Source organism: Aphelocoma coerulescens, chromosome 2 (assembly GCF_041296385.1).
Source record: "Aphelocoma coerulescens isolate FSJ_1873_10779 chromosome 2, UR_Acoe_1.0, whole genome shotgun sequence".
Classification (NCBI taxonomy): Eukaryota; Metazoa; Chordata; class Aves; order Passeriformes; family Corvidae; genus Aphelocoma; species Aphelocoma coerulescens.
In genome coordinates, this window is record NC_091015.1 from 110499519 (window position 1) to 110524673 (window position 25155).

General features: G+C 36.1%; 1 protein-coding gene across 4 annotated transcripts in view; it reads right to left on the reverse strand.

Annotated features, from left to right (window-relative positions):
* CCDC102B (coiled-coil domain containing 102B) overlaps nucleotides 1-25155 on the reverse strand; it is a 147411-nt gene that overhangs the window by 105200 nt on the left and 17056 nt on the right. For all 4 annotated transcript variants that reach the window (XM_069005931.1, XM_069005930.1, XM_069005929.1 and 1 more), the window contains 3 exons: nucleotides 24174-24794; nucleotides 22159-22367; nucleotides 17527-17635 (listed from right to left, as the gene is read on the reverse strand). In XM_069005931.1, coding sequence (XP_068862032.1) covers nucleotides 17527-17635; nucleotides 22159-22367; nucleotides 24174-24782 — 927 coding nt within the window. In that variant the 5' untranslated portion in view covers nucleotides 24783-24794. The remainder of the gene's footprint in view (nucleotides 1-17526; nucleotides 17636-22158; nucleotides 22368-24173; nucleotides 24795-25155) is intronic.

Below are 25155 nucleotides of genomic sequence, written 5' to 3' on the forward strand. Positions count from 1 at the left end.
AGTACAGTGTACTGACCTTTTGAAACTGGATAATTACATCTTAGAGCTAACCTACACCATTTTATAACCAACATGAAAGGCAGAACCCTGAAAAAAACAGACACAGAAAAAGGACTCCACCTTGTACAGTTCATTAACAGGAAAATCTTAATGCTCTTGTTCAGTTTAAGGCAATATAACAGTGGTTGAGGCTCCAAAAGTTTTATTGAAATAAGATTTTTCTCCATCCCCTTAGTCAAGAAAAGATAGAGTAGGATGGAGGACAACAATTAAGGTGTAATGAAGGCAAAAAGAAAGATGATGAAAAAATAACATAGAAGTCAACAGGATTTCAGACAGAAAACAGAAGAAATTCCACACACCCTTCAGGTTTTTTTTTTTAGTGCAAAGATTTGTTAGTTTCCTATAAAACTTGGAAAAGGTAGGAAAGTGTACTTACAGAATTATGATCTTCAGCTTTTTAAAAGAAACATTTAAATAGAGCTGGACAGAAGACAAGCATTATGTTAAAAAAACCTGTAGTTTTGATCTGATCTGACTTGACAATGATATCAGAAATAAAAAAAATACCAATCCAACCAGAAATTCTCCCTGTAAAATTTTCCTTCTACCAAACTGGCATTTTCTTTACCAAAAGCATGATTACCTACACATTCTCAAATCTGAGAAAGATTATCTACACATCTCAAATAAAAGCTGATTTGACTGAAAATAGAAGAGTTTTATTTATTTATTTATTTAAATTTCCAATTTGAACCTTACATAAACACAGCAAATCATTAGCTTCTAATGCTATCTGTCTTTATACTGGGTATCTAGAGGCAAGCCAAATAAGGCCTTGTGACCCAGAGAGACAAGAATTCCTGTTTAAACTAGTGACCTCTGGCAGCCTCACTCAAGTACAAATGTAAAACATCTGCTTCAGTTTGTGCTGAACAAAAATGAAAATTTAAAATCAATATGCTTTTTTTTTGTCCTTAAAATGACTATGCAGGGCTTTTTTTTCATGTTCCAAAGCAAGATAAATGAACACGTATTTTCAAGATTCTTGATATCCTCACTGTATTGTGCATGGAGGTAATTTCCATTCATCTATGCTACAAATTATTCTACAAAATTTAAGCAAGAGGTAGATTAAATTGAATAGTTGATAAGCTACAGGTTGGTTATGAATTAAGGACCATGGCACCCTCCTAATAAAGAAAGCTGATTGAAGTAACCATAAATCTTCCTAAAGCCACAAGTGAATTTGATTCTTACAGATTTCTTCCCCACAGTTACTCAGAAAACTCTGCACAAGAAGCAAATTTTCCTTTTCTGTAACTCAGACAGTAATACTATCTCTTAAAAAATGTCATATCCAACAGCCTTTTCAAAGCCAGAGCCAAGAACTCAACAGCTGTGCCGTGTTGCCAATAATCTTCCAAATTATTGCACGTTGATGAGAAATGCAAGGACAGAATCTTTCCTTTCACAGTGGTAATTTTATTTATGAGATGTTATCAACCTCTAAAGTATGGAATGTGCTTCAGCTGCTAGAAGGAATGGTAAACATTCATTTTGCTTAAATATGGCACCTAGGTAAATTGGATCAAATGAATTGAAAACCAAGCTCTGCCTGAGGAGCAAGCAAACATCAAGCAAAAGCATCAGTTTTCTCCATTGAATTCATTGTGAAACATCTTTACAATTCATAACATAGTTTTACCGGGTCTGAAGATATTTTATCAACGGTCTGAAAGCAATGGTATCAAATGTTTAAGATAGTCTATCAGCACAACTGGGCCTATTTTTTTTGGGTATAGGGGAAGTAGTCTGGTTTTTTTGGTTTTTTAAAAATTATTTTCTATTTTTTTATTTGTTTTGAAATTTCCACTGCTAGAAGTCTGTAAGAACTTGATGAAAACTGTCAAAGCTCCTAAGGGCTGAAAGAAAACTCATCAGCTTCCCTGCTTCCAAGACCAGAACTGATGTACACAGGTGTGATGTTTGCTGGCAAGCAAAATTATTACTTAGCATGTGTGACACTAGGCATTTTTGCAGTGATTATTTACAGTACGTCTGACATTTTCTATAATTCTTTTCTTTTTTCATCTAAAAGGTGCAATCAAAGACTACCAGCATCCATAGCACTCCTTCCAAAGAAAAGGGAAGACAAATGCTGGCTACCTTTTTATTTGACAAGTGCTTCAATACAGGAAAAAAATTTACTCTGTTTTTTTTCTTATTGTGAGCAAGTCTGCCAAGAACACCATTTAGTCCATCTGCAGCTATACTGAAAGCATGATAAATGTTATTGTGCATGGCAATATCTTGAGACACCAAGCCCTGCAAAATTGAACTTTTTAATGAATGCTTATATTCATAACAATGCCTCGGACCAGCATATTTAGTAATCAAATATTTCTTCCTTCTGGTTCTACTCAAATGCTTGAGTCTGCTGCAAGCAGATATCATTGCACTATGCTGACATTAAATGGAAAGTTGCTGATTTACCAGTAGGTTTTTTCCTCTCCCCTTGTCTGCACACAGAGAAAACTCTTCTGTGTTTATGACTAACTTAACAGAAGTGATTTATGCAGAAATATAAGTTGTCCATAGATACATAAAAAGCTTTAAGCATGAAACTTTACAACAATCAGAAATAATATATGCAGAGAGGCATAAGTAAGTTCAAAAATAGGAACATAGTGAGGTGGAGAAAATTACCTTTGATCTTACAGATCTTTCTTTCCATGTTGAATCTGGCACTGCTTTTATCAGTTTCTTGTAATTTCAATTTCATATGGACTATGTATTATGTTAAAATTAACACCTCCTGTTCAGGAGAATCTAGTATTATTCATTCAAGGGAAACACATTTTCTATCAATGACTACCATAGAAAATTATCCACAATTCTACTTTCCTGTCCAAAATTCTACTTTCACCAATTATTTGTAAATAATTAAATAGTTCAGAGGAACTACCTTTACCTATCTAAACATTTGAGATCAGTAAAGAGGTGACCAATACATCATGCACTCATTTCTACTTTAAAATTATGAAGGGCTTTTTATTTGATCTCATTTTAAAAAAGAGATATTTACATTTTTCAAGGGTAAAAAATAAGCACGATGACTAAACAAATACTGCAAGTTTCTTGTAGTATCACAGAATGGATAAGGTTGGAAGGGACCACAGTGGGCCATCTGGGCCAACATCCCTGCTCCAGCAGGGTGTGTTAGCCTTCTTCATTGAAATCACAATTCATAACAAGATTGAGACTAGAGGAATGTCTAAACTGTCAGTGTCTACCAAGTTGTACGGTGCTGCTTATTTAGTCAACATTTTCATGCATCAAAAACTATTTCAAAAATTACAGGGGAAAGAAGTTTGAACTAGAAAAGATTGCTATAATGAAGATATAAAAACACATGCTATAAATAAAATATCTGATAGCCATAAGATGTAAGGAAAATTTTGTCAAGTAGACATTCTTGTAGGCTTGCCAGAAAAGCATGAATGTTTGAATGAATATTTGAAAACAAATAAGAGCATGATTGTGATACATTTTGTGCTGTTCTACTGAGATATAAGCCACATGTTAAACCATTTTTAGGCTATCTTGGAAACTAAGGGACTTTCACCCATGGTTTAAAGCAAACAAATATAAAAATGCTATATCCTTTTTATAGCCAGGTGATATATCAAACATATCCATGTCCTGATCAGCCAAGTCACTAATGCACATGAAAGATGAACCATGTACTTTATTATCTTCCAGAACCAAATTCAACAATCTGTAGTTCAAAATGCAAACCTCCTGTATACCAGTCCATACAAATACATGTAATTTTTGTTATGAGTGAAGTGTGTTTCAGCTGAGAGAAGCACAGAAAAAAATGATTCCTTCATTTTCCACAGGGAAATGTACATTTGATAATTATGAGCACTAATGCATCTTCTATATGCAAATTTAATTAGTGAAAACAGTAAAAATATTAACAACTAAACAGCAGTATCTTCACCTACCTTTCAAATGAAAACAGAGTATCAGCCTCATCTCAGTGTTTATTCTTAATGCATGTATGTCTCATATTTGCTAATATAAATATGTCAATATTTTACCACCATTTCTGGTTGGGGTGCCCTCATATTGTCTAAAAGGTAACATGCCATATATTTGCATACCTCAAAATAAATCATTTGGGTAAGAACCATTCCTCAGTTTAGTCATTAATATTGATATTGACTGAATTTCTAAGTAGCCTAGAATAAATCCATGAGAGTACATTTGCCAGGTTGAAGTTGAAGGTACTCTGGTTTAAGTCTCTTCCTGACTATCTGGGTGTCAGAGACTGAAATATTATAGTTTATGACTTAATCATTTTCTTGAAGGACTTTTAAAACTGTATTACAAAAGCCTCAAAGTAGACTACCGCACCCTGAATGGGGCCCTGAGTGAGGCCTTACACTGCTCACTGATGAAGATAAGATAAACAACTCAGGGCTCAGGACATTCACTAAGTACAAGTGTAACACCTCCGAGGTGGAGACCACAGCCCCAGGGCTATCAGCTGCCAGGCTCGCACAGACCCCCTGCACCAAAGGGTGGAGGGAGGAGAGGCTTTGGGTATCTTGGAAAGGCCTCTGGTCAGAGGTGCAGTGACCGCCCATCCTGCACTGTGCAGAGGAGCCCAGCTGAGGGGCCCTCACCCAGGGGGTGCAGAAGCTTATCCACAGCAGGAGGGGGTGACATGGCCCATCACAGGGGCCCCCCTCAAAGGGGTCCCCAGACCCAGAGCACCAGAGATGATGCAACAAACCCTCAGTGTTGCAAGGAGAGACGTGGGTGTTCCCACCTGGCCCAAAGCGCATATTAATCCACAGGATTCTGTACTCTTTGGTGTGTGGTGTGGTGGCGTGTGGCGGCGTGGCCACAGCAGCGAGAGGGGACCCTCAGCACCAGCAGACCAGATGGAGCAGAGCAATGAGACATCGTTGGGACCCTCAGATGGGTGATTTGCTTCCACCTAACCCCTGTCACCTCTCCCTGTTCCCCCACCCCCCACGCACACTTCTTTTTTCCATTTCTTTCTTTCTTTTCCCTTCTCTTTGCCTCTTTTACTATTAAATAAAATACATCCATTTTTTGGCATCAACATCTAACCTCGTTTGGTTTTAATCTCATTTCTGGGAATATTTTGAACCTTTTTAAGTTCTTTCCAGTTTATGCACAGAGACTTAGCTTGCTTTGCTTTTCTGGGTTTAAACTGGATCGTAACACCAGGCATTCTCTCAGAGATCATTGAGGGACTCATGGGAACCCTGTGAGGTACTTGTGGATATCTGCTGCTGCCATGTCAGGAACCATTGAAGTAACTGCCTCTTCACCACCAGAATCTTGTTTGCTGCATCTTAGACAGAATAAATGCCCCCACAGGAAAAATGAAAACCTAGGTTTCTAAATTAGGAAAAAAAAGATATGAAATCTGTAATCTGCTCCTCCTACATTTTGACAAATTTGCCATAATAATTAGCTCTTTTTTTTCCTATAGCTGATTTAAGAATATCTCTTAGTTACAAATAACCTATCCATCAAAACACTGGGAATTTTCCAGAATATCTCTGAAATTTTCCTCTCTTCCCCCATAAGATGAACAGGATAAGTGAGAGCTATTTATTTACTGGAAAAAACCAAACCTATTTACAATTAAATTACCAATACTAAATGGTCCATCAAGTCATTCTTCCTTTAAAACCTTTACTGTTGTTTAGAAACAAATACACGTATTCTCTCATTTTATATATACCCAACCCATAGATGATTTCATGCAGACCTTATACCTATATTATAATATGGGCAACAGTAGAAGGACTTCCTTTTCCATCTCTGGCTGGGACTAAGCCTCTCACCTCTGGCTCACACCACAAAGACCCTCAGAGTACAGACCACTTGGCTGTCCTAACCTTCCCTGGACCGCCTCAGTTCTAGTTCCACTCCAACAGCACCTCTAAGCATTCTCTTTTGCTCAACTCTAACACAAACTTTTGTCTCTGTCTGGCGAAGAACCTCACCTCCAGAATTTCTGTCAGCATCACTCTCAACTTCTCCTGCTCTGTATTTCTCATTCTAGCAATTGTTCAGCTATATTACCCTCCCACTTTCATGGCTTGCCGTATTTCAAAAGTAATGCTCATGGTATAAAATGTACCAACAACTACACCACTTACTCAGCTGCACCAAAAAGATGCTTCACTAGCTTACTGCAGTAACTTGACTCTACAAATTTACTAAATGTCCCCTTTTGCTATGGTCTTTCAGACTATCCAATAACACCTTTCTATCTGGGTTCCATTCTAGACTTCTTCATACTAACCACTTCTAAAAGTTTTGCCAGTTCCTGGAAATTGCCCATAAGTCAAATACTTTTCATTCTTCCCTGTACAAATCTGAACAAAGTTGCTTTCAGTGTAATTCCTGACTGCAGAAACAAAAGTTGAAGCATTTGTTCCAACATAATTCAAGTACTATTTACTCGTAACTTTAATATTAGGCAACATTTAAGTAGCCTTTGACTTGAAGGCTATTTTTTTAATAATGACAAAACCAGTCAGGTTCAAGTAGTTTCTGTACTTCCCATAATTAGAAACAGAGACTGAATCTAAACTCATTTGAATGCACTGGGCATCTTTTTGCAGCATCCCTTCTACTGCAGGCCCTTCAAATTATCTTGTTGTTGTTGTTTTTGTGTTTAGCAAAATATTGGTGCTTAGATAATCATTACTTTATATAAAAATGGCATGTATGAGATGCACATTTGCTATATTCCTAAATGGAAGTGATATTTGAGATGGGATTAACATGACTAAATTATCAAACTACTTTTCTTTTTTTGACTAGAGATGAACATAGTAATTAGAGTTCTAACCAAGATTAGCCTAAATGAACATTATACAGTGGTTTAGGTGAATTTAAAATGCTCTCTAGTCTTGGTCAAGGAAATAATTCACATTTCAGCTAATCCCTTGGAGAATACTGCTTGAAATTTATAAGGGTCGTGTGTCAACCAAAAGTCTCAAAGCTTGACAAGCCATCACTCATGTGGACAGTGAGAATTCCAATGTACTAACAAATTCTTATTTCCTGTTGCTACTATGCATGGAGAGGTCAAATTTTTAATCCAGGGAATAAACAAGTAAAAATTCCCATATTAGCTAACAATCAACTGATCTAATAACTGTAGCTCAGGTCAATTTAAAAAAATTAAAAATAAAAAAAATCACACTTTAGTATTTATGTTTCACTAACAAGCAAGGAAAAACTCGAGCTCTTGACATATACACCGAAGGGTTTTATTTGTTTGCTTTACAAATAGTAGCATGCTTTTCTTGCAGTTGATTGGATTATGACAGAACACAGCAGGGGTGACAGTGGTAATAGAATAAACAAACTGTGTCAAAAATCCAAAGTAAATGGCAAAGATTGTTTTAGGCATAGGGATTACAGTAGATATTTTTCCTAATGTAATTTGAAATCTCAAAGGGCAGCTGATTTTGGGCATCCTTAAGCAAAAGAATCTGAAGCAAAGCATGAGAGTTAATCCCTTAATTTTCCTCACTGACATTTTAGCTTTAGTGGGTGGGGGGTGGGAAGACAAAAGACTGCTCACTGTGTGTTGAAAAGTTCAATTCCAGACAGTTTGGTTTATGTTTCAAAAGAAGGCAGAATAGGCCCCTGCTGAGAACCCTTTTTTTCTTTTGATGACACTTGAAACTTCTTATTAAACTCTGCTTAATTCCCTTTTCATCCAAGTATTGTTGCAAGACTGAAGTTGCCCAGCTTAAGAGTTTTTATGATCTGCATTTAGCTTACTTCTGTTACTAGTGTTCTTATCAGGGGGAGGGGACCATGTGTGTATGTGGCTTTGTGGTTGTTTTTCCTACTCAAAACTAACACAACAAGCTTCCTCCCAAAATAAAGAACACAGACTAAGCCCTGAGAGAGCTGAGACTGACTAATGCAAAACCTTTTTTTAATAGCAAGATAAAAAACAGATTTGTCAGTTTGTATGACTATGAGTGGAAATTCATGTACAGACTTTACTGGAAGCAAAAATGAGCTTCTATTCTATGGAAAGAAATGACCAGACTGATTAAATTTTTTATTCTTAATTTTCAGAGCAATTTATATATCATTTACAGAAGATGATTTTTATATTTGGTATTTTTACAGGTAAACAGCATACAAATTCAATTGCAATCCAGACTATAACAGCTTGCCTCCCTTTATTTCAAATAGTTATCTACTGCTGTGTGTTTAGGTAGTTATTATTAGTAATTAATTTAGGAACTAGAATATGCCATAAGCCATTCTAATAAGTACTGTAAAAGGAAGATGATAACCCTTCCTCAAAAAATACGGGGATTTGTCATAAGAAGATGAATTAAGACATGCAGAATATCATCTGGAAAAAAAAAGTAATAGTGCAGTGGGTAATATAGATATTTATTTATTTATTTTTGAAGTTTGATTTGCTGTACAGAAGGTCAATAACTCTTTTGTTTACAGCCAATTTCTAGGCCAACTTTCCATCCTCACTTTTTATTGTTGACTTGAGACAAATGTATAGCTAAATAAGGAACTGTAAGGAAACAGAAAAATCAATAGTGGCCAGCATGATTGGGAAACACTCAAAACAAGTTCAAATTGTCCTGTCTCAAGAATTTCCTAGACTGTATGGGTATTCTGATCAGAAAACTGTTCAACCCAATTGATAAATTATTAAATCAATAATATTAAAGATATAACAAGAATCCTAGTTGATAGATTGGAAAATAAAATCGTAACTAAGCTTAGTTTACAGTACCTTTTTTAATGTAACTGCTGATGAATCATAACAAAAATACATCAAAATGACAGCAACAGTCAAAGCCTCTACATTTAACGTAGGGACTACACAAATTCACTTATCTTACAGATAAGGACTGTTGACTTTTCAGATTAATAGTCCAGGGATGCTGGGAATAGGATGTTTCCTGTAACTGTAGGTCTCTACAAATAAATACATGTCAGATTACTAGAATACTAAATAGTCTGAAATCACACTAGAATTTGTAATCATAACTTTTGTGTAGGAAAAGGAATCCATACCAACAGTTTTAATTAAAATTTGCAATTCTGATTGGACATAAGATGAAATATTCAGGAAAATCAAGATGGCATCAGGGTTCCTTGCTGAGTACCAGACTATTTTACCAATGTTACTTAAAGTGCAGATAAATTGCACTATAATACACCAGATTCCAAAAGTTGCCATGTTCTGATGCAGTGAGCTTTAACATGAAACATTAAAAGCCTATGCTGAAAGGGACAGATTAAACCAGTATTTCATCTTGTTTTCTCTTCAGAACTATAAGTTCAACAGGATTCAAGAAATGGAGATTACTTTATTAAAAGATATTTAAGTGTTGTCTTGCTTAGACTTCAGGTAAATATGGTATAGAACATTTCTCCATACAGCTCTCCTTTCAGAGTAAGAACCTGAAATATACAGTTTTAGTCACTTGTTCTAGATAAGCAATTACATAAGATAATTTCTACAGAGTAGTGGTCTGGTGGCAAGTGCCTGTAGCAATGGTTTTACTATTTTCAGTACAGTTTATATGGCACATCTTCTGTTTTATCTGAGCCAAACCTCAACAGCACATCACACCAGTACTCTGAAATTACAAATGTCCCTGAAGAATCTTTTGTTACAATTCTTAATCACCTGTTACCACACAGTGTAGGAACTGATCCAAAGTTCATCGACATCAGCAGATTTCTCGTTGACTTCAAGGTATCATTCATTCTGTCACTTGAAGAAATATGCAGTACTTCACTGATGTAAGCAGGGAAAGTTGGAAACAATGGAAGAAAATGATCCAAGGCTATTTTCCGATCAAACCTCCCCCCAAATTAGATTGTTAATTTTTAAGTGACATACTGCTGTCCTTATCCAGGTAAGGATAGAAAAAAAGAACTACATCACTAAGAGCAAAATGCTTGTATCTTTAATTCAATATCTTTAATGTCAGACATTAAATTCAATGTTTTACATTCTATCTGTTGTTACATTTAATTCTTCAGTGGTTTGTTACTTTTTTCAAGTAATTTCAGCCCAAGATGATTTCATGCAGATGAATAACAAGTAAGCAAACAAGGAGAAATATTTACTTTAACGACTAAATGAGTGCTAAAATATAATACTGAGAGGTAAATTCAGGACATTTAAACATATATTAAAAATTAGATATTAAAAAGCCTTTTTTTTTAAACTATACACTGCAAAGAATTAATTTCTGATAGAAAACCGTATGATCAACAGACCACACTAATACATTATTAAGAAGCAACTTTGTCATAATTTTGGGCTTTTCAATCTGAACTATGTAAATTTCTTTTCATTAAAGATGCAATTATAGAATCATAGAATGGCCTGAAGTGGAAGGAACCTTGGAGACCATCTAGATCCAACCCCCTGCCCTGGGCAGGAGCACCTTGACTCATCCCTAGGACCAAGATCACTTCGTGTACACAAACACACAAACACATCCATACACACATATCTATAAGTGTGTGCGTCTGCACATTCCTCCCTCATCTTCTTCATTCCATCACCAAGTTATACTTTCTGTTCAGTGGCAGAACAACAGGCTAAACAAACCTCCTCAAATGTTGCCATTTTGGCTTCATATTCCTTTCACAAAGAATCTGTGTGCAGAGATATATTTCAGTATGCACACATATGTTTCTTCTAAACATACTTCTCACAGAAAAACTTTTCATCTTTCAGTTGTCCTTAAATAAAAAATAAACAAAAAATAATCCTGGTCTTGCTTAGTGTTTTCATTGCAAAATATGTAAAGAAGACAGAGAAAATATTGGCAAGTATGAGTCAATAGAGTTTAAATATCTTGTCAGAAGCCATTATGGGCAAAAAAGTCAATGAAACTGTAGACTTTTCCTGCACTTTCCAAATTAGATTTGTGGGAAAATAAACGTCAAGTGGAACCTTAATATTATGCAGCATGACAAATTATACTTTAAGTTGGAAACTAAGAACATTAAGTACGTTATTTCCAGAGATAAAACTAAATATCAACAGGGATCTGATTTATGAAAATAGGGGAAAGAATAGTTAACTCTTTGCAAGAATTGCTGCTTAAGCAACAATAAAGAATTCTTTCCTTACTCTCTAACCACCTGTTATTGTAATTTACACAGGAAAAAAACCCCGTGTATATCGAAAGTAATTTTTAGAGAACTTTAATCAAACCATGAGTTAGATGTGTAGCATCATTTTCATCTCATTTCACTCAGTCTGAAAATTGCACCAGCCTCTCAAACAAATGAAGCATTGAGACCAATAAGGAACACTCCAAATTCTAGATCTAGTCTAAATATAATGAGATTTTATTACAAGAAAATTACCTGCACCAAGATTCTATTCTATAAAGTCATTTGCATTCTCAAATAATTCAGATGTTGTTTACAGAAAATTGCCTAATGATAGTTTAAATCTCAGCCTTGAGGCTTCTGATATCAAACTTTATCAAAACTCTTTTAGCATGCTAAAACAGACTACTGGCTATTCTCTAGTGTATAAAAGCACCATAGAATTAATTTTATGTACATAATTTTGTTCCTATGATAGCCATGCAAAGTACTCAACATTTCTGGTCATCTTAGGTGAGAAACTAAACACAGAAATTCACAGTAGCCAGTATAGTCATTCAGGCTACTGGTTTCAATCTGATAATTATTATTCTTTCTGCAGGATTTAGGGGACAATCAGAAGGCATTTTTTGAGTCAGGTGAAAAGTATGGGACAGAATAAATGATTTTACTATCTGTATCTAAACTTTCTGTAAGATTATAAGAGTATCACTTTTTCCATTTCATATATGTACTAAGTGAATGAAAAAAACAATTTCAGGTAAACATCTCTGTAGCACCTTCAAACTATAAGGTAATTTCAGAACACAGATTTCTGGAGAAGGTAGAAATCAAGCAGAGTCTTTAACAATACCTGTTAACAACCTGAGCCTCCAAATAGGCCATTCCATTTTAAAGAGCATTTAAATATTTACAGTGATAGAAGACGGTTTATCCAGAAGCCTCACTCACATCAGTGGAGCTTCCTTCACCTGGGAAACAACAGGTAGGGAACCATTCACAATCTCTTAAAGAAAGTAATGTTCCTAAGTAACAATAAATAGACTGCTGTAATATAGTGTAAAACAACTATATACTGAGAGAGAGAACAGAAAACGCTTGTTTTAAAAGATGTTTAAAAGGTTTTTTTGGCTCTAGTGCAAAATCAATAGTTGATGACACCTTCAATTGTAAAAAAAAAAAAAAAAAAAAGGAAGAACAGAAATGTCTCTGCCAAAAATACAAAATGCTCATTTAGCCCGTTTTCCTTTTTATCTAGGTATACATTTTTTATCACTGATGTTCCAAAAAAGATTTAAGTACCAATTAGTGTAATTTTTGCCTCATATCCCACAAACTTGGATAGACATTTCCCTCATTAACTACCAAAACACTAGATAATTTTGAGTAGGAGCACATTCTGTACTTCAGCTAGCTGAAAATTTTTTAAACAACACAGAAGTCACTGCCTATAGTGGCATTTGTAGGTCTACAGTGCACACCAGTGGAATACAGTAGTACATGCATTTTTCCACTCTTTTCAGTATAATGTAAAATTGTTTTGTAAATATTCCATCTTATTTAACTCTTAAATGATCAGAAAAGCACATCCTTCAGGAATTATAAAGTTGGGTATAAAATTTTGAGGAAGATTTGCAATGAGTACAAACAAGAATGTTTTATTGTACATAAGATAAAATGATCATTCTAAAACCAAAAACTTCAATTGCTTACTCCAATTCTGCGTTTACAAACATCAGGGCAACACACCAAGGATTTGCTCAGTCTTCCAGAGTCCAAAGACCTAGCTAATCAAGCTCAGAAACAGTTTCTCAGACTGTTGGTTAATTGATCCGTAAACTAAACTATATCTGACAAAATTGGATACCCCATTTCTGGGGGCATTCAACAAGCAATGTTATGGATGTGAAAATTTTAGTGTTCTTCAGGGAACTGAAAGATTCCTAGTTTTTCCAACAAAGTTTACTTTAAACACAATTCTATCTAATGTCAACACCCTTTATTTATTCTATAGTCTTACAGACAATCCTTACCTTTCTGTGGATTCTCATGCAAACACAAGTGTAATTTTATACTGAGTAATTGCTTTTCTGCTTTTAAAATAACAAAGTATTTTACATATTTTAAAATAACAAAGTAATTTTTAATGGGAGAAGAGAATTCTTAGAACAGAAGAGTAAATTGTAAATTACAACACCAAATGCAACTTTCTGTTGTATCTGTTAAAATGGTCTAATTTATGACCCCAAACAGGATGAGATCAATGCTAGTGTCACACAAAGCTGCCTATAATGCTCATGGTTACTATGATCATAAATTGTCACTTTACTACTTTTTTAAATTAACTCAATACATTGAAAACTTATTCACAGCTTCCAAATTGATCCAGAATGGATAGTTTTTAAAAGTTATGATCAGCAAGGCTCTCCATATTTAGTTTGTTCCAAGGTGAGTAAATACTCATCCTTTAATGAAAGTAAGTGAAGTAGTTAGTTACTGGGAGCACTAATAATCAAGTTTTGGCAGATGTGAAGTTTCTAACATTCCACAAAATCTCTCCAACTTCCAAAAGGCTAGAAGAGCTACCCATTCCTAAAAATGGTTTAATTTGCAGTTGCACTGTCTCTTGCAAACCCAGCAATTTTTTCATATTCACAGTGCTAGACTGCTAGGCAATCTACCAAAGGAAATATCAGATTAATTTAGTCAAGAACATGAAAATAATATAGATGTAATGATTCATCTGCTGTTAATCTAGAAATTCCTTTGTGATTTAATATTGCAAGTGTATATAAGAATCAGATTCCATGCTTAGCCTAGTACATGTCTGCATTTTCCTTTATTTCACTTTCAAATTTTTCACCATCAAAAATCTTGTACGGTGTTCCAGCATCCACTTCTCGACAGTAATATATAGTGAGTGATATTCACATACATGTTGTCAACATACAAGGTTGGGTTTATTTCAGTAGAGGGAGAGTTTCCGCTTAGAAAAAAACCCCCACTAATATAAATAATTTCATTCACATTAGTCAGATTCATCCAGATCAGTGTTTTTCTGTAATTTAAAAATGAGATTTATGCCATAAATCTCAGAAGATGAACAGAATGCTCAAAATATCACCTCCTGTTAGCAATTAAAGCAATTGAGCACCTTCCCAAGAAAAAAGCAGCAACACATATGTAGGCATGCACATGCACAAATATTGTTATCTACCAATTTCCAATGAAAATTCCAATTCCAAATTTTTACTTCCTGTTGTTCTATTCCTGATGACAGTGCCATAAAACACTTAATAAAGATTGCATTTCTTAAGCAAAACTATTAACTAAATCTAGACTTCCTCTGTTTAGCACAAGTGTAACAAGATAAAATCCTAATTAACGAGCAAGCAGAAAATAAAGAACTAAAATCTGAAGGAACTCAAATATGAGAGATAGATGTTAATTTGTTGCTGTGTATGTTTGTCTATGAAGGAAATTTCATTTACATATGCATCACCTATCAACTAGAACTTGAGATTTAATAGACTGCTTGTAATCTTTTCCAGAACATGAAAGAAAATTAATTAAATTCCCTCCATTATTCCAAATCTGAGATGTTAAATTCATAGGACATTTTTAATTCTCTATCTCTGTTTAGTTATATAGACACACATTTTGAGTTTTGTTGGATCAAGGAGATCCTCAATCCATTGTCCTGAAAGCTAAAACCTGTAAACTGCAACAGAAATATTTGTTATTCTTCTACTCATGAACTCAGATTGAAATGAACATTTATTTCCTAACACAAATCCTACATAATTGGGCAATGTTCTTAAATTACTCTTTGAAGGCTGATCTTTGTAAAAGCACATTGCTTTCTGGCATCAGAACTCCACCAGGAGTGCCCTGCTGTGCTAAATTGGTCTCCTGACACATCTACCTGTTCTTCTGAGTATTAGGACAAAACTTTGTTGTACTCCAAGGCCTGACAGCTTTGTCTGACTCCTTTGTTTACCTGTCAGAGTTGCCTCCCATGGGATCCTTCCCAGCAGTACTTTGACTAAGCCAATATCCTGCTCTCCTTAGGTTCAGGGTCTGTACTCTGCTGCTTGCCTTTCTTCTTTCAGGACTAACAACACTGCTATATTAAAGTTACCACAGATGAGGAAATTATTCATCATCACATCCCCAACTAGTTTCCTTCATATTAGTCCAAAGCAGATCCAGCTATGCATTACCACTTGTTGGCCCTTTGAATATCTTCAGCAAGAAGTTATTCCTGAAACCCCACTGAAATCTCTTTGATTGCATCAGCCGTTGTACCTTTCTAGCAGCTGTACAGTCACCCATGAGAACAGGGGTTTACAACTCAGAGATCTGAGTTCTTTAAACACTTTATTTGTTTCCTTATCATGTGGTCTGTAACAAATTCCTACCACAATGACACACTTACTGGCCTCTCCTCTGATCCTGAGTTACAAGTTTGATTACCCCCCATCCTGCTGGAGACCTCAAAAGATCTGAGGGCAACTTCCATCCCCTCAGCCCTTCCTTGCCCATGTTTCTGGAAGTCCTTCACAGTGATCCAGTTGCAAGAACTTGGCATGGTATTTGAATTTTTCCAACAATACTGTAGTTCTGTAACCGCATAGAGCTCTAATTCTCCCTGCTTGTTTCCCAGGATGTGTGCATTTCTTTACCAACACTCAAGATGGTGTCTGTTTACATTGTTTAATCATTCCTGAACTCTTTCTTGCTCCTATCAACCTGTGCCCTGAGCTTTCCAGCCTACCACCACTTTATTTCACTGTGGTCTGTAATCTCTCATTGCCTCCTTTCTTAGTTCAAAGCTCTCCTCATTACATTACCCAGCTGATAGGATCAAGGGGACAAGACCCAGGTCCCCATGGTCTCAACCCCAGAGCTATGTGATCATTCCTAGCATGTCCCTAGCTGGTGTCCATGGGGATGAGTAGTAGTGTAGTAGACCTTGGCAATCTCTCTGCAATGTTCTAGATCCTGGCCCACAGCAAGCCACCCTCAAAAAAGCAAGTGGGGAACACAGGGGTTTTTATCCCTACAGGACAAGCCTCCTACTACTGCCACTCACTGCTTCCTCCTGATGTTAATGCATGGTTTGGGTTAAAGCTGGCTCTGATGCCTCTCAAGTCATGGCTTTTCCCCCTTACTTCACTACCAGGTCTTTGAACCTTTTGAACTGCAGATCTGGAAAAAGAGCCATCCTCCAGTTGCTGGAGAACATATCTTTCCAGCCTTCCTACTGTGGGACTCTATTCACTGTGAACTCACAGTCTCTGGCTGCCCCTCCCATGTGGTTCAGACTTTCTTACCTCTGGATCCCTGTGGAGATCCTGTTAATCTTCTCTTTGCCTTCTCTGATCCTGCCCAGCCTTACTTCCTCGTCCAGGTCAATGGGGACAACACATTTTTTCAGCCAATCCCTACTCCTCCTGCAGGCAGAGACACTCTGTCCTATTGCTCCAGCCTCACAGGAAGGTATCAGGCACTGCCTGCAGCCCAAGGTCTGGGCACCTGCACCCTCCCTCAGCAGCTCAAAGCTGAAGTCTCTGCTGTGCCAGCAGCAGCACTCCCAGCTGGTGACAAGGGCCGTGTTCCAGGCTGTGCTGCTACAGCTGCTGCTCTGTCTTGTGCTTCCATCAGCATCTTCCCAGCCCCCTCCCACATGCAAACTGCTGGACAAGCCACCATTCCCCACAGACACAGGACATGTGCTGGGCTTGCCAGGTGCACCTGAACCAGTGGCTCTCCTTAAACCAGGAGTTGCCTTTCTTGGCCACAGCCTAGATCTCAGGGGGCCCTCGCCACCCCTGGGATCTTGCTAAGTTGATACCCCCACCATGCCCACTTGGTAACACCCCGGGATCTTTAGTGTGGCAGGGCTTGCCTGAACAACCCTTTGTCCCACATGGGCCCCTTCTCCCTGAACACAAGCCCCACTGGACCCTGATCACAGATTTCTGTACATCAGAGTGACCAGCCTCACCACACATGGGGATGGGACACCAGAACCTGCCTCCCCTCTGGCCAGTCCCTTTCTGGAAGCCTGTGGAGCCACCCCAGTGCCACTCCCACAGCTCCCCAGTGCCAGTGCTGCCATGGCAGCATCCAGGGCTGGGCTTCTCCACACACCCTCATCAGGTCCCTCCCATCAGGCTATGCAGAATAATAGCTGATAAGTGGTTGATTTATCACATTCATAAACCCTGGACACAATTTTACTCTTAGTTACAAGACAGGAAATCAGAGGTCTAAATTTTCATTCTTACTCTGTGTGATCACTATGTACTGCTAACTCACCTGTTTCAGGCTTTCCAGCTTGGTTCGTCTCAGTTCTTCATATTTCCATTTCCAAAGAAATAATTCATTTTCCATCTTTTCCATTTCTTTCTCCAGAAATACATTCATTCTGAAAAAGTATTTTAAAATTTAGCATTGCACAATTCTGAAGCTGACAGATGACAAATTATTTTGAATTTCCTTCTCATAGCTTGAGTTATATTTTGCTGCCTTTGTCAAAGGTATATCTTGACTTTATTAAAAACCTCTAATATCATCACATAATTATTCCAAAAGATTTACCAAAAATAATAGCTAAAGAGAAAACAAAAATCCAGTAGTACAAAATTAAAACTTTAAATGAGAAAAAATGTGGGGATAAACTGAAGAAAAGTTGACTTCAGTTAGTGGCTCAGGTCACCTAATTTATCACAAGTTAGTGAAGATCCTTGAAGAAAAGGTATTACATCACTTGTATTTGGTATAAACAGAAGATTAAACAAACATATGCAGTGGAAAATATACACTATAAAGACAGTACAGAAACCAAAGATGATTGGTGTTAAATGTTAAAAACATGATTAAAATATGTATATTTCATGTTTCAAAAAATAATTCCCCCTGGAAGAAAATGTGAGAAGAATTTTAGGAAAATGTATTATTTAGTTCAGAAGTACTATGCCTATAAAATGAGAAAAATATGAAACAGTTGACAAGAAAATTCTAATACTGCCAATTAAAGAAACTATTTTGTGCCACTGTAGTTATCTTCTATTCTAATGGAGGCCAATGGAATTTTTCAATCTTTTTATTAAAGATGTTATTTCCAGGCTTACTAGAACTATATTTTGAGGATATTTTGTTTAAAAATTCATCTATTAAAGACAAGTGCATTGATGGAATTTGTCTGGGGCATTTCTATGGAGCAGACTGCAGGCTTGGACAGAGATAGCAAGAGTTCCCACTGACTGGACTGGCTCAGGTCCTGGAAGCAATGTCAGCTACATTAATGAAGCAGTCCACTTTAGTGAAATATCTTCTCTCTTCTTTTATAACTAAACCTAGTGCTCTTGAATCAGGGATCTCCTTTTTCTGCCTAGATTTAGCATATAGCACATCTTATTTTAGCAAACACCTAGAGCTCCCATAACATTACAGTAATAGAATAAACATCATTACTTATAAAGCAAAGTGGAGAAAGATTTATTTCATGTATTTCAACTCAACAGTTTTTCTTCTAAAGTAATGGGATATCTCATTGGAATGATATCATGACTTCATTGGATAACTAAGAGAATTGTTAAGTGGGACATTTAATGCAGTAGAAAGTGAAAGTCTGAAAGATGACATTCTAATACTTTGAATAATAGCCTATTGACTGTACTGAATGCAGTGAAAGTCCTCAGAAATGGTCTAATCTGAAAAGTAAAAGAGGAATGGTCAGTATGTAGTGTTTATTTAGAAGACAGTAGTTTTGTTTTATGTTACACTGCTTCTTAAATGAGACAAGGTCCCTCTGATACTATTAAATGAGATGATCCTGATTACATAAAGTTTACTATTTAAAGAAAACAAAGAGTGGGAGAAAGAATATAGCAGCGATCAGTGTAGCAGCTTATTACTAGGTAAAAGAATCAAGTTCAGAGCATTTTTAGTGGATCTTGTAATGAGACATTTTAACTCATTATCGAATTAAATCGCATAATTACACAGAATGGTTGAGGTTGAGAGGGACCTCTAGAGGTCATCTGGTGCAAACCACCTGCTCAAACAGGGTTGCCTAGAACTGGTTGCTCAGGACCATCTCCAGATGGCTTTTGATTGTCTCCAAGGATGCAGACCCAGCAACCTTTCTGGGAAACTGGTGCCAGTGTTCAGTGATCCTCACAGAAAAAACAAGAAAGGATTTCTTGTTGTTCAGCAGAGCCTTCTGTATCTGTTGTCTATGTTTGCCCAGCCAGCCTTAAGCAGCTCCTCTTGATATTGTCAACTAGCAGTGGGCTACTTTGTGGGCTTTTGGTTTTAGACGAAATAAACACTTTAAAGTTAAAAACAGAACAAATTACAACCTTAAAACTAGAAGACATTTAGGTGAGAACACTGAGCCAAAAGATGACAAAAGACAGCTATTTTAAGCAAATGATTATGTAAAATGCTGAGCAACTCATAAGGCTTGTCATTCCTATTCATGTCAGTGGGACCTCAAATGTGTAATTGATATGAGCCATTAGTACCCAGTAGAGGATGTTGGTGTGTGATTTTACATTGCAAACCCAAACCTGATATTTTTTGAAAGTCAAAACATAAACTTTCATCTCTTTACTTTTTCTATTTTTTTTTTAGACCTTCTTTCTCTTTGCTCTTTGCAAAGCCTGATCTGTGTGCATAAGGCTATGTCAACATTACTGAAGATAGCTCTAAGCAGCATGCAATAAGCAGAAATCTTCTCAGGGTGAAGAAGCACAACATCTTATGGAGACATTAGTTAGGAAACTAAGTAGGTTACTGTTAGGTAACTTAGTCAGGGGCAAGTCCAAACACTGGATTTGCATAAGCTTACTTGACTCCAGTAAAAATGCAGTCAGAGTTCAGAGTGCTGCATGCAAACCAGAAAACTGCTGAGAAGTCCTCTGCTGTATGAATAAGATCATACTGACTGCCAAAGTAACCTTTGGCCTTTGGGTTCAAGATGTCTATGATCTGTTTGCTTTTGATGCAGCACAGCTGTGTGTCCTTGGCTCAAGTTCACTGAGAAAATTGCTAAGTTGTGAGAAAGAAGCTGTGAGAAAGTACTTAAGCTAGAGCCACACAAGATAAGGGAAGTAAAAATGCAAACGGGCTGAGATTGTTGAGATAGTTATTACTAGCAGCTCCAGAATCCAGGAGCAAAAATACTGACATGAGCAAGAATAAAACCTAAGAGGGGAAACTATAGATCTGAAAATGGAAATTTGGCAAAATCAGCCAGTTCCACTAAGGCGTGGAGGCCAACCCTTTCTGAGCTAGCAGGTGACAGCCTGCCCAACAAAGATTCATCAGATATCTCAAGAAACTGGTGACTGTGATAATACCTATCCTAGTAGCATTATTCCTAGCTATTTGCTGTGTCTATTGCCAAATATAGTTGCTTCATGCTTAGAAGTTGCATACATTCTGCTTATGTAACATCTCTGCATGCAGGAAATACTGCCCTCCTGGAGAGGGAGTTGTTACACCAATCCCTGCTGTTAGGTGGAAATCACTGCTCTGTGAGCATTTGCTGCCTGAGGTTGGCATTGTCACACATTGCATGTTATAGATGTGCCCCAACTCTTACCGTGTGCCAGTAAGTTTATTGCCTTATACCACAGTCAGTATATGTCTAGGCATAAATGGCAAAATCTGTCTCTCTGAAATACAGCTACAAATTGGTTAGAGAGGCATGTGAACAACCAAAACCTATTAAAGTTTTGCCTGAGAAGTGCCTAAAAATGAGTTGAAAAATTACCCATTTTCTAAAATAAAGATATTATATATGTATGTGTACTGTGATTGCTGTTGAAAGATGAAGTACCTAAGCCCCTAAACATTTCAACCCCAGGAAAATGGATATGTGAGGCATCAGTCTCCTAACTCACATACATGTTTGCTTCCACAGAAAAACTAAGTACTTTTTAAGGAGAGAGAGCATGGTCATCTTCTGCTGTGTGATTCAACTAGAGAATAATTGCATGCCTTCTACAGCTATCTAATTAATATAACAAAATACATTAAATATTAATTAGGAATTGAAAGGATTTTTTGCCTTAGACTTGAACTATGTACAGGACAATTATGAACTAAACTGACAGGCAGGATGTGTGAAATAAACTGACTGGAAGGAAATACTTCAACACAGTTTACCATTACAGACTCTCTGAACCGAAAGTGTTGAATATATTTTCAACAGACAGGGAATTTTCTTCCTTTTATTTTTCTAATTATCTTCAACTGATTTTGAAGTTACAGGCGTATAGTACCTAAGGTCTGCTACTACATCATCATACATCACATGCTGCATGTTTCCTTGAAAAACCTTCCTGGTGAGATTCAATCTTTCTCAATATTGACCATTTATACAATATAAGACTCTTTTAGGCCACCAAAATGTACATTTAGTATTTATGTGAGACAAATTTGATATGTTACATAAGTGTACAATAAATGTGTTACCCTCTCTGTTATCTGGTTTTAACCAAGACTTTTCTAGAAGTGAAGAGATTAACAGCATTTTTCAGCTGATTCATATATTTTGAATTCAAAAACAGCCTTTGTCATTCTGCAGTTGGACTCTTTCAAAGTCTGCTGGTAGAGTACATGAAAATTTGTTGTTATGCACAAAACACTCCAATAACTGGGTATAACACACCTGAGATATCACTGCATTAATACCAAATTGCTAATAAGTATATATTTGTATGGAACACCTCTTATTTAAATGACAGACAAGGCGAAGAAAACAATAAACACACTATGCTGAATTCTCTCTATAAATTCTTATTAAAGCCTTGCAAATAGCAATGAATAAAGCTTAGAACATATGATCTATAAATGCAAACATCACCATATCTATTTTAGAAGCTGTTTTAAACTCCTTGCTGAGAATTCCATGAGTAGGATATATTTTGCACTTACTCTCTTTCCTTCTGTAAGATTTTCTTCATCTCAGCCAAATGCAAATTCAAGACTGATACATGTATTAAATCATTATCTGTTGTCTTAGCTGTAGTGCCCAAAATTGTTTTAGGTTCCTCCAAATAGGTGCTGGGAAGTCCATTGGAGAAGAAATAAGGAGGCTTTTGGGTGAATTTTTTATTGTCATTGCTTTGGTCTTTGTTTATATCCTGAGGAAAAAAAAAATATGACACCTGAGAAAAACATAAATGAAGGAAAAAGTCTTACAGAGTTCCTGCAGGGCCAAGGCTCTTCTAGACATTTAAGGAACATAGGGAAAAAAAAAAGGAAATAGGTAACATCATATACAATTGGACTGTATATGGGTAGAAGGTGCAAAAAAGTCACTATATTTGAATCACTGTAATTTTGTGGTATGTCACACCTTCTGTTATGACAAGCTTCATATCCAAAATATTTCTAATGTGTCTTCACTAAGGAAATATATTCCATTTATCTTTTGTTGGCTATAACTGTGGTGAAGACAGAATCCTGGAACAAATAAAACCAGGAATGCAATTTATCCATACAAATAATGTGTTGAGAAACTCTACATTATGAAGTCCTAAACTTTTTATGTAAAGTGTGTTGAAGCATGTGATGGGCTTATACAAGTTTTTCATAAAGAACAAAGATATCTATTTTGAAGATACATGTTTTGAGTACAAAACATGAGCAAAAATAATATCAATTATGAAAAAATAGTTAAAACTAAAATACACATTTTTGAGGAAGACTGAATGTGTCTTATAAACAGCTTTCCTTTAGAAATGTATTTGCTTTACCACATCTGAGGAATTTTGTTTAAAAGCTAATCTCATTTTAGCAGTTTACTAACAGTCCTCTTTCACATCACTCTGTTCTTTTGAGTTTTTAGAGGAATGCCCAAAATTTACATCAGAAAATATGAGAAACCACTGAAAAGGTAAGAATGTTTCCCATCCACATATAAAGTTTCAGTTTTCAAGTAGAAAATATTTTATACTAAGGAGAAATAGCTAAAATATATTTTGTGGTATTTCCTTCCAATGGCACATTTTTCTGCATTAAAATATGGAAGGTATGGTTCTTTTGGAAAAATTTATTCTCACTACTAACACTACATTTTTTTTCCCAGATTTTACAGGAATGTAATATCATTAGTATGCATTACAGGGTAAAATTTCCGAACAGAATACATTCAGATTTAAGATCTTGGCAATTTCCCTTGAATTGAAGTAAAAAATTTCCTACTTTTACAATGCAGGGAAAAACATTTTCCTGTAATGTATGAAAAAATTACCTATATCTACACTGACTGCCATCTATCAGACAACAAATACAGTTTTCACATGGTGCTGTCTATGAAGACTATATAGTGCATTCCAAGGCACAGAATTAAAGGTAGTTAAACATGAACAAATACTTCCATTTTTGATCAATGTAACTGGATCTTTTATATAGATCTAGGAGCTGTGTAAGCAATGCTGCTACTCTATTGTTTAATTCTATGTCATGACTTAATTGCTCTCCTTATCAAACAAAATATCTTGCAAATTTGCAAAAGAATTTGCCCCACCTCTTCCCATGTTTTTGAAGTTCAGGGAGAATTAAATGACTTTATTTTAGAAGCCAAGAACCTAATTTGCTTTTTTGGAGGGGAAAAAAAATGTAAGTATACAAAACATGGTTAATTCAGATAAGATAGGTAATCTGCTATCATAAAATATGAGAGAATCAAAACAACACTGTAAATTTTTGGATAGAAAAGTCTACCTCTGTTACTTAAATGTCTAGTCATAGAGCAAGGGTATGAATTGCTTTCTGTATTTTTCTGTATTAGGAATATTTAGATGGGTGGGGGATATAAAAGGGTTTTCTAGCAGAATGGATCAGGCAGCATTTTGGTCAAAATGCTTGAAAAATCCTATTTCTACATATACATCCATACTTTGCCACTTCTTCATGATCCAGAAAAAAGATAACCCATTCTTTACCTTCTTTGTGTCTTCTGCCCCAGATATTTTGGTGATTGTGTTAAGATCTTTCAGAGGTTCTTGTTCCAGAAAAGTTAACATGTTTTGGTCTTTTTTAATACAAGATATTTCTGCGCAACTGTATTCTGTTTTCCAAGCAGTTCCATTTTCTAAGTTTTCCTTCTCACTTACTAAATCCTGATGTATTTTTTTAAGCACACTTAGCTCTTTTATGACAGTGTCTAATTTGATTCTCAATTGTCTTGCTTCTTCTCGTGCTTTATTTCTTTCTCCTCTAACTTTGCTCCATTTCTCCCTCCAATTAGCGGTGCAGTCTGACCACCAGCGCATGGTCTTCTCCATTTGGGCAGCTCTGGCTTTGACTTCTTCCAGTTCCTGAATTTTGACTGCTTCAAAAATTTCCCAATCACTGCTGCAATTTGTATGCATACGTGCATAATGAGGGGAGTATGGGTAGAAACTCTGAGATGGAAGATTTGAATGATGCAGATGGTCACCTGGTTGCCAACATCTATCTAATTCATCAGGTTGTGTTGGTTGGGTCCCAAAAACCTCTATCTCTTCCATTTGTTTCTGAATGGAGTCTAAATTCATGTTTTGATTCATCATCTAATTTCACTCCTAAAAAAAAAAACATTAGATTTAATTAATAATATTATATGAATAAGCTCCAACAGTCAGGTTTTTTACTGCTGTGAGTTAATGATGCTTTTCATGTTTTAGAATTGTGCCTTATCAACAAGAAATAGTTATTCAAATATATTTTATTTAATGTGTTTTTACTACAGCATAAATAGACAAACCTATTACTTGGCTAGGATTTGCTTGCAAAGGAAGTGTCATTAAATAATCATAGTGCTCTCAAAAATGTTTGAGTCTAAAGAAAACAGACAAAAGCTTTCTTCCTTCAAGACCAGATTAAATTGAATCAATATATATTTTAAATATCTAGTAAGAGGAAGTTATTTGTCTAGAATTACAA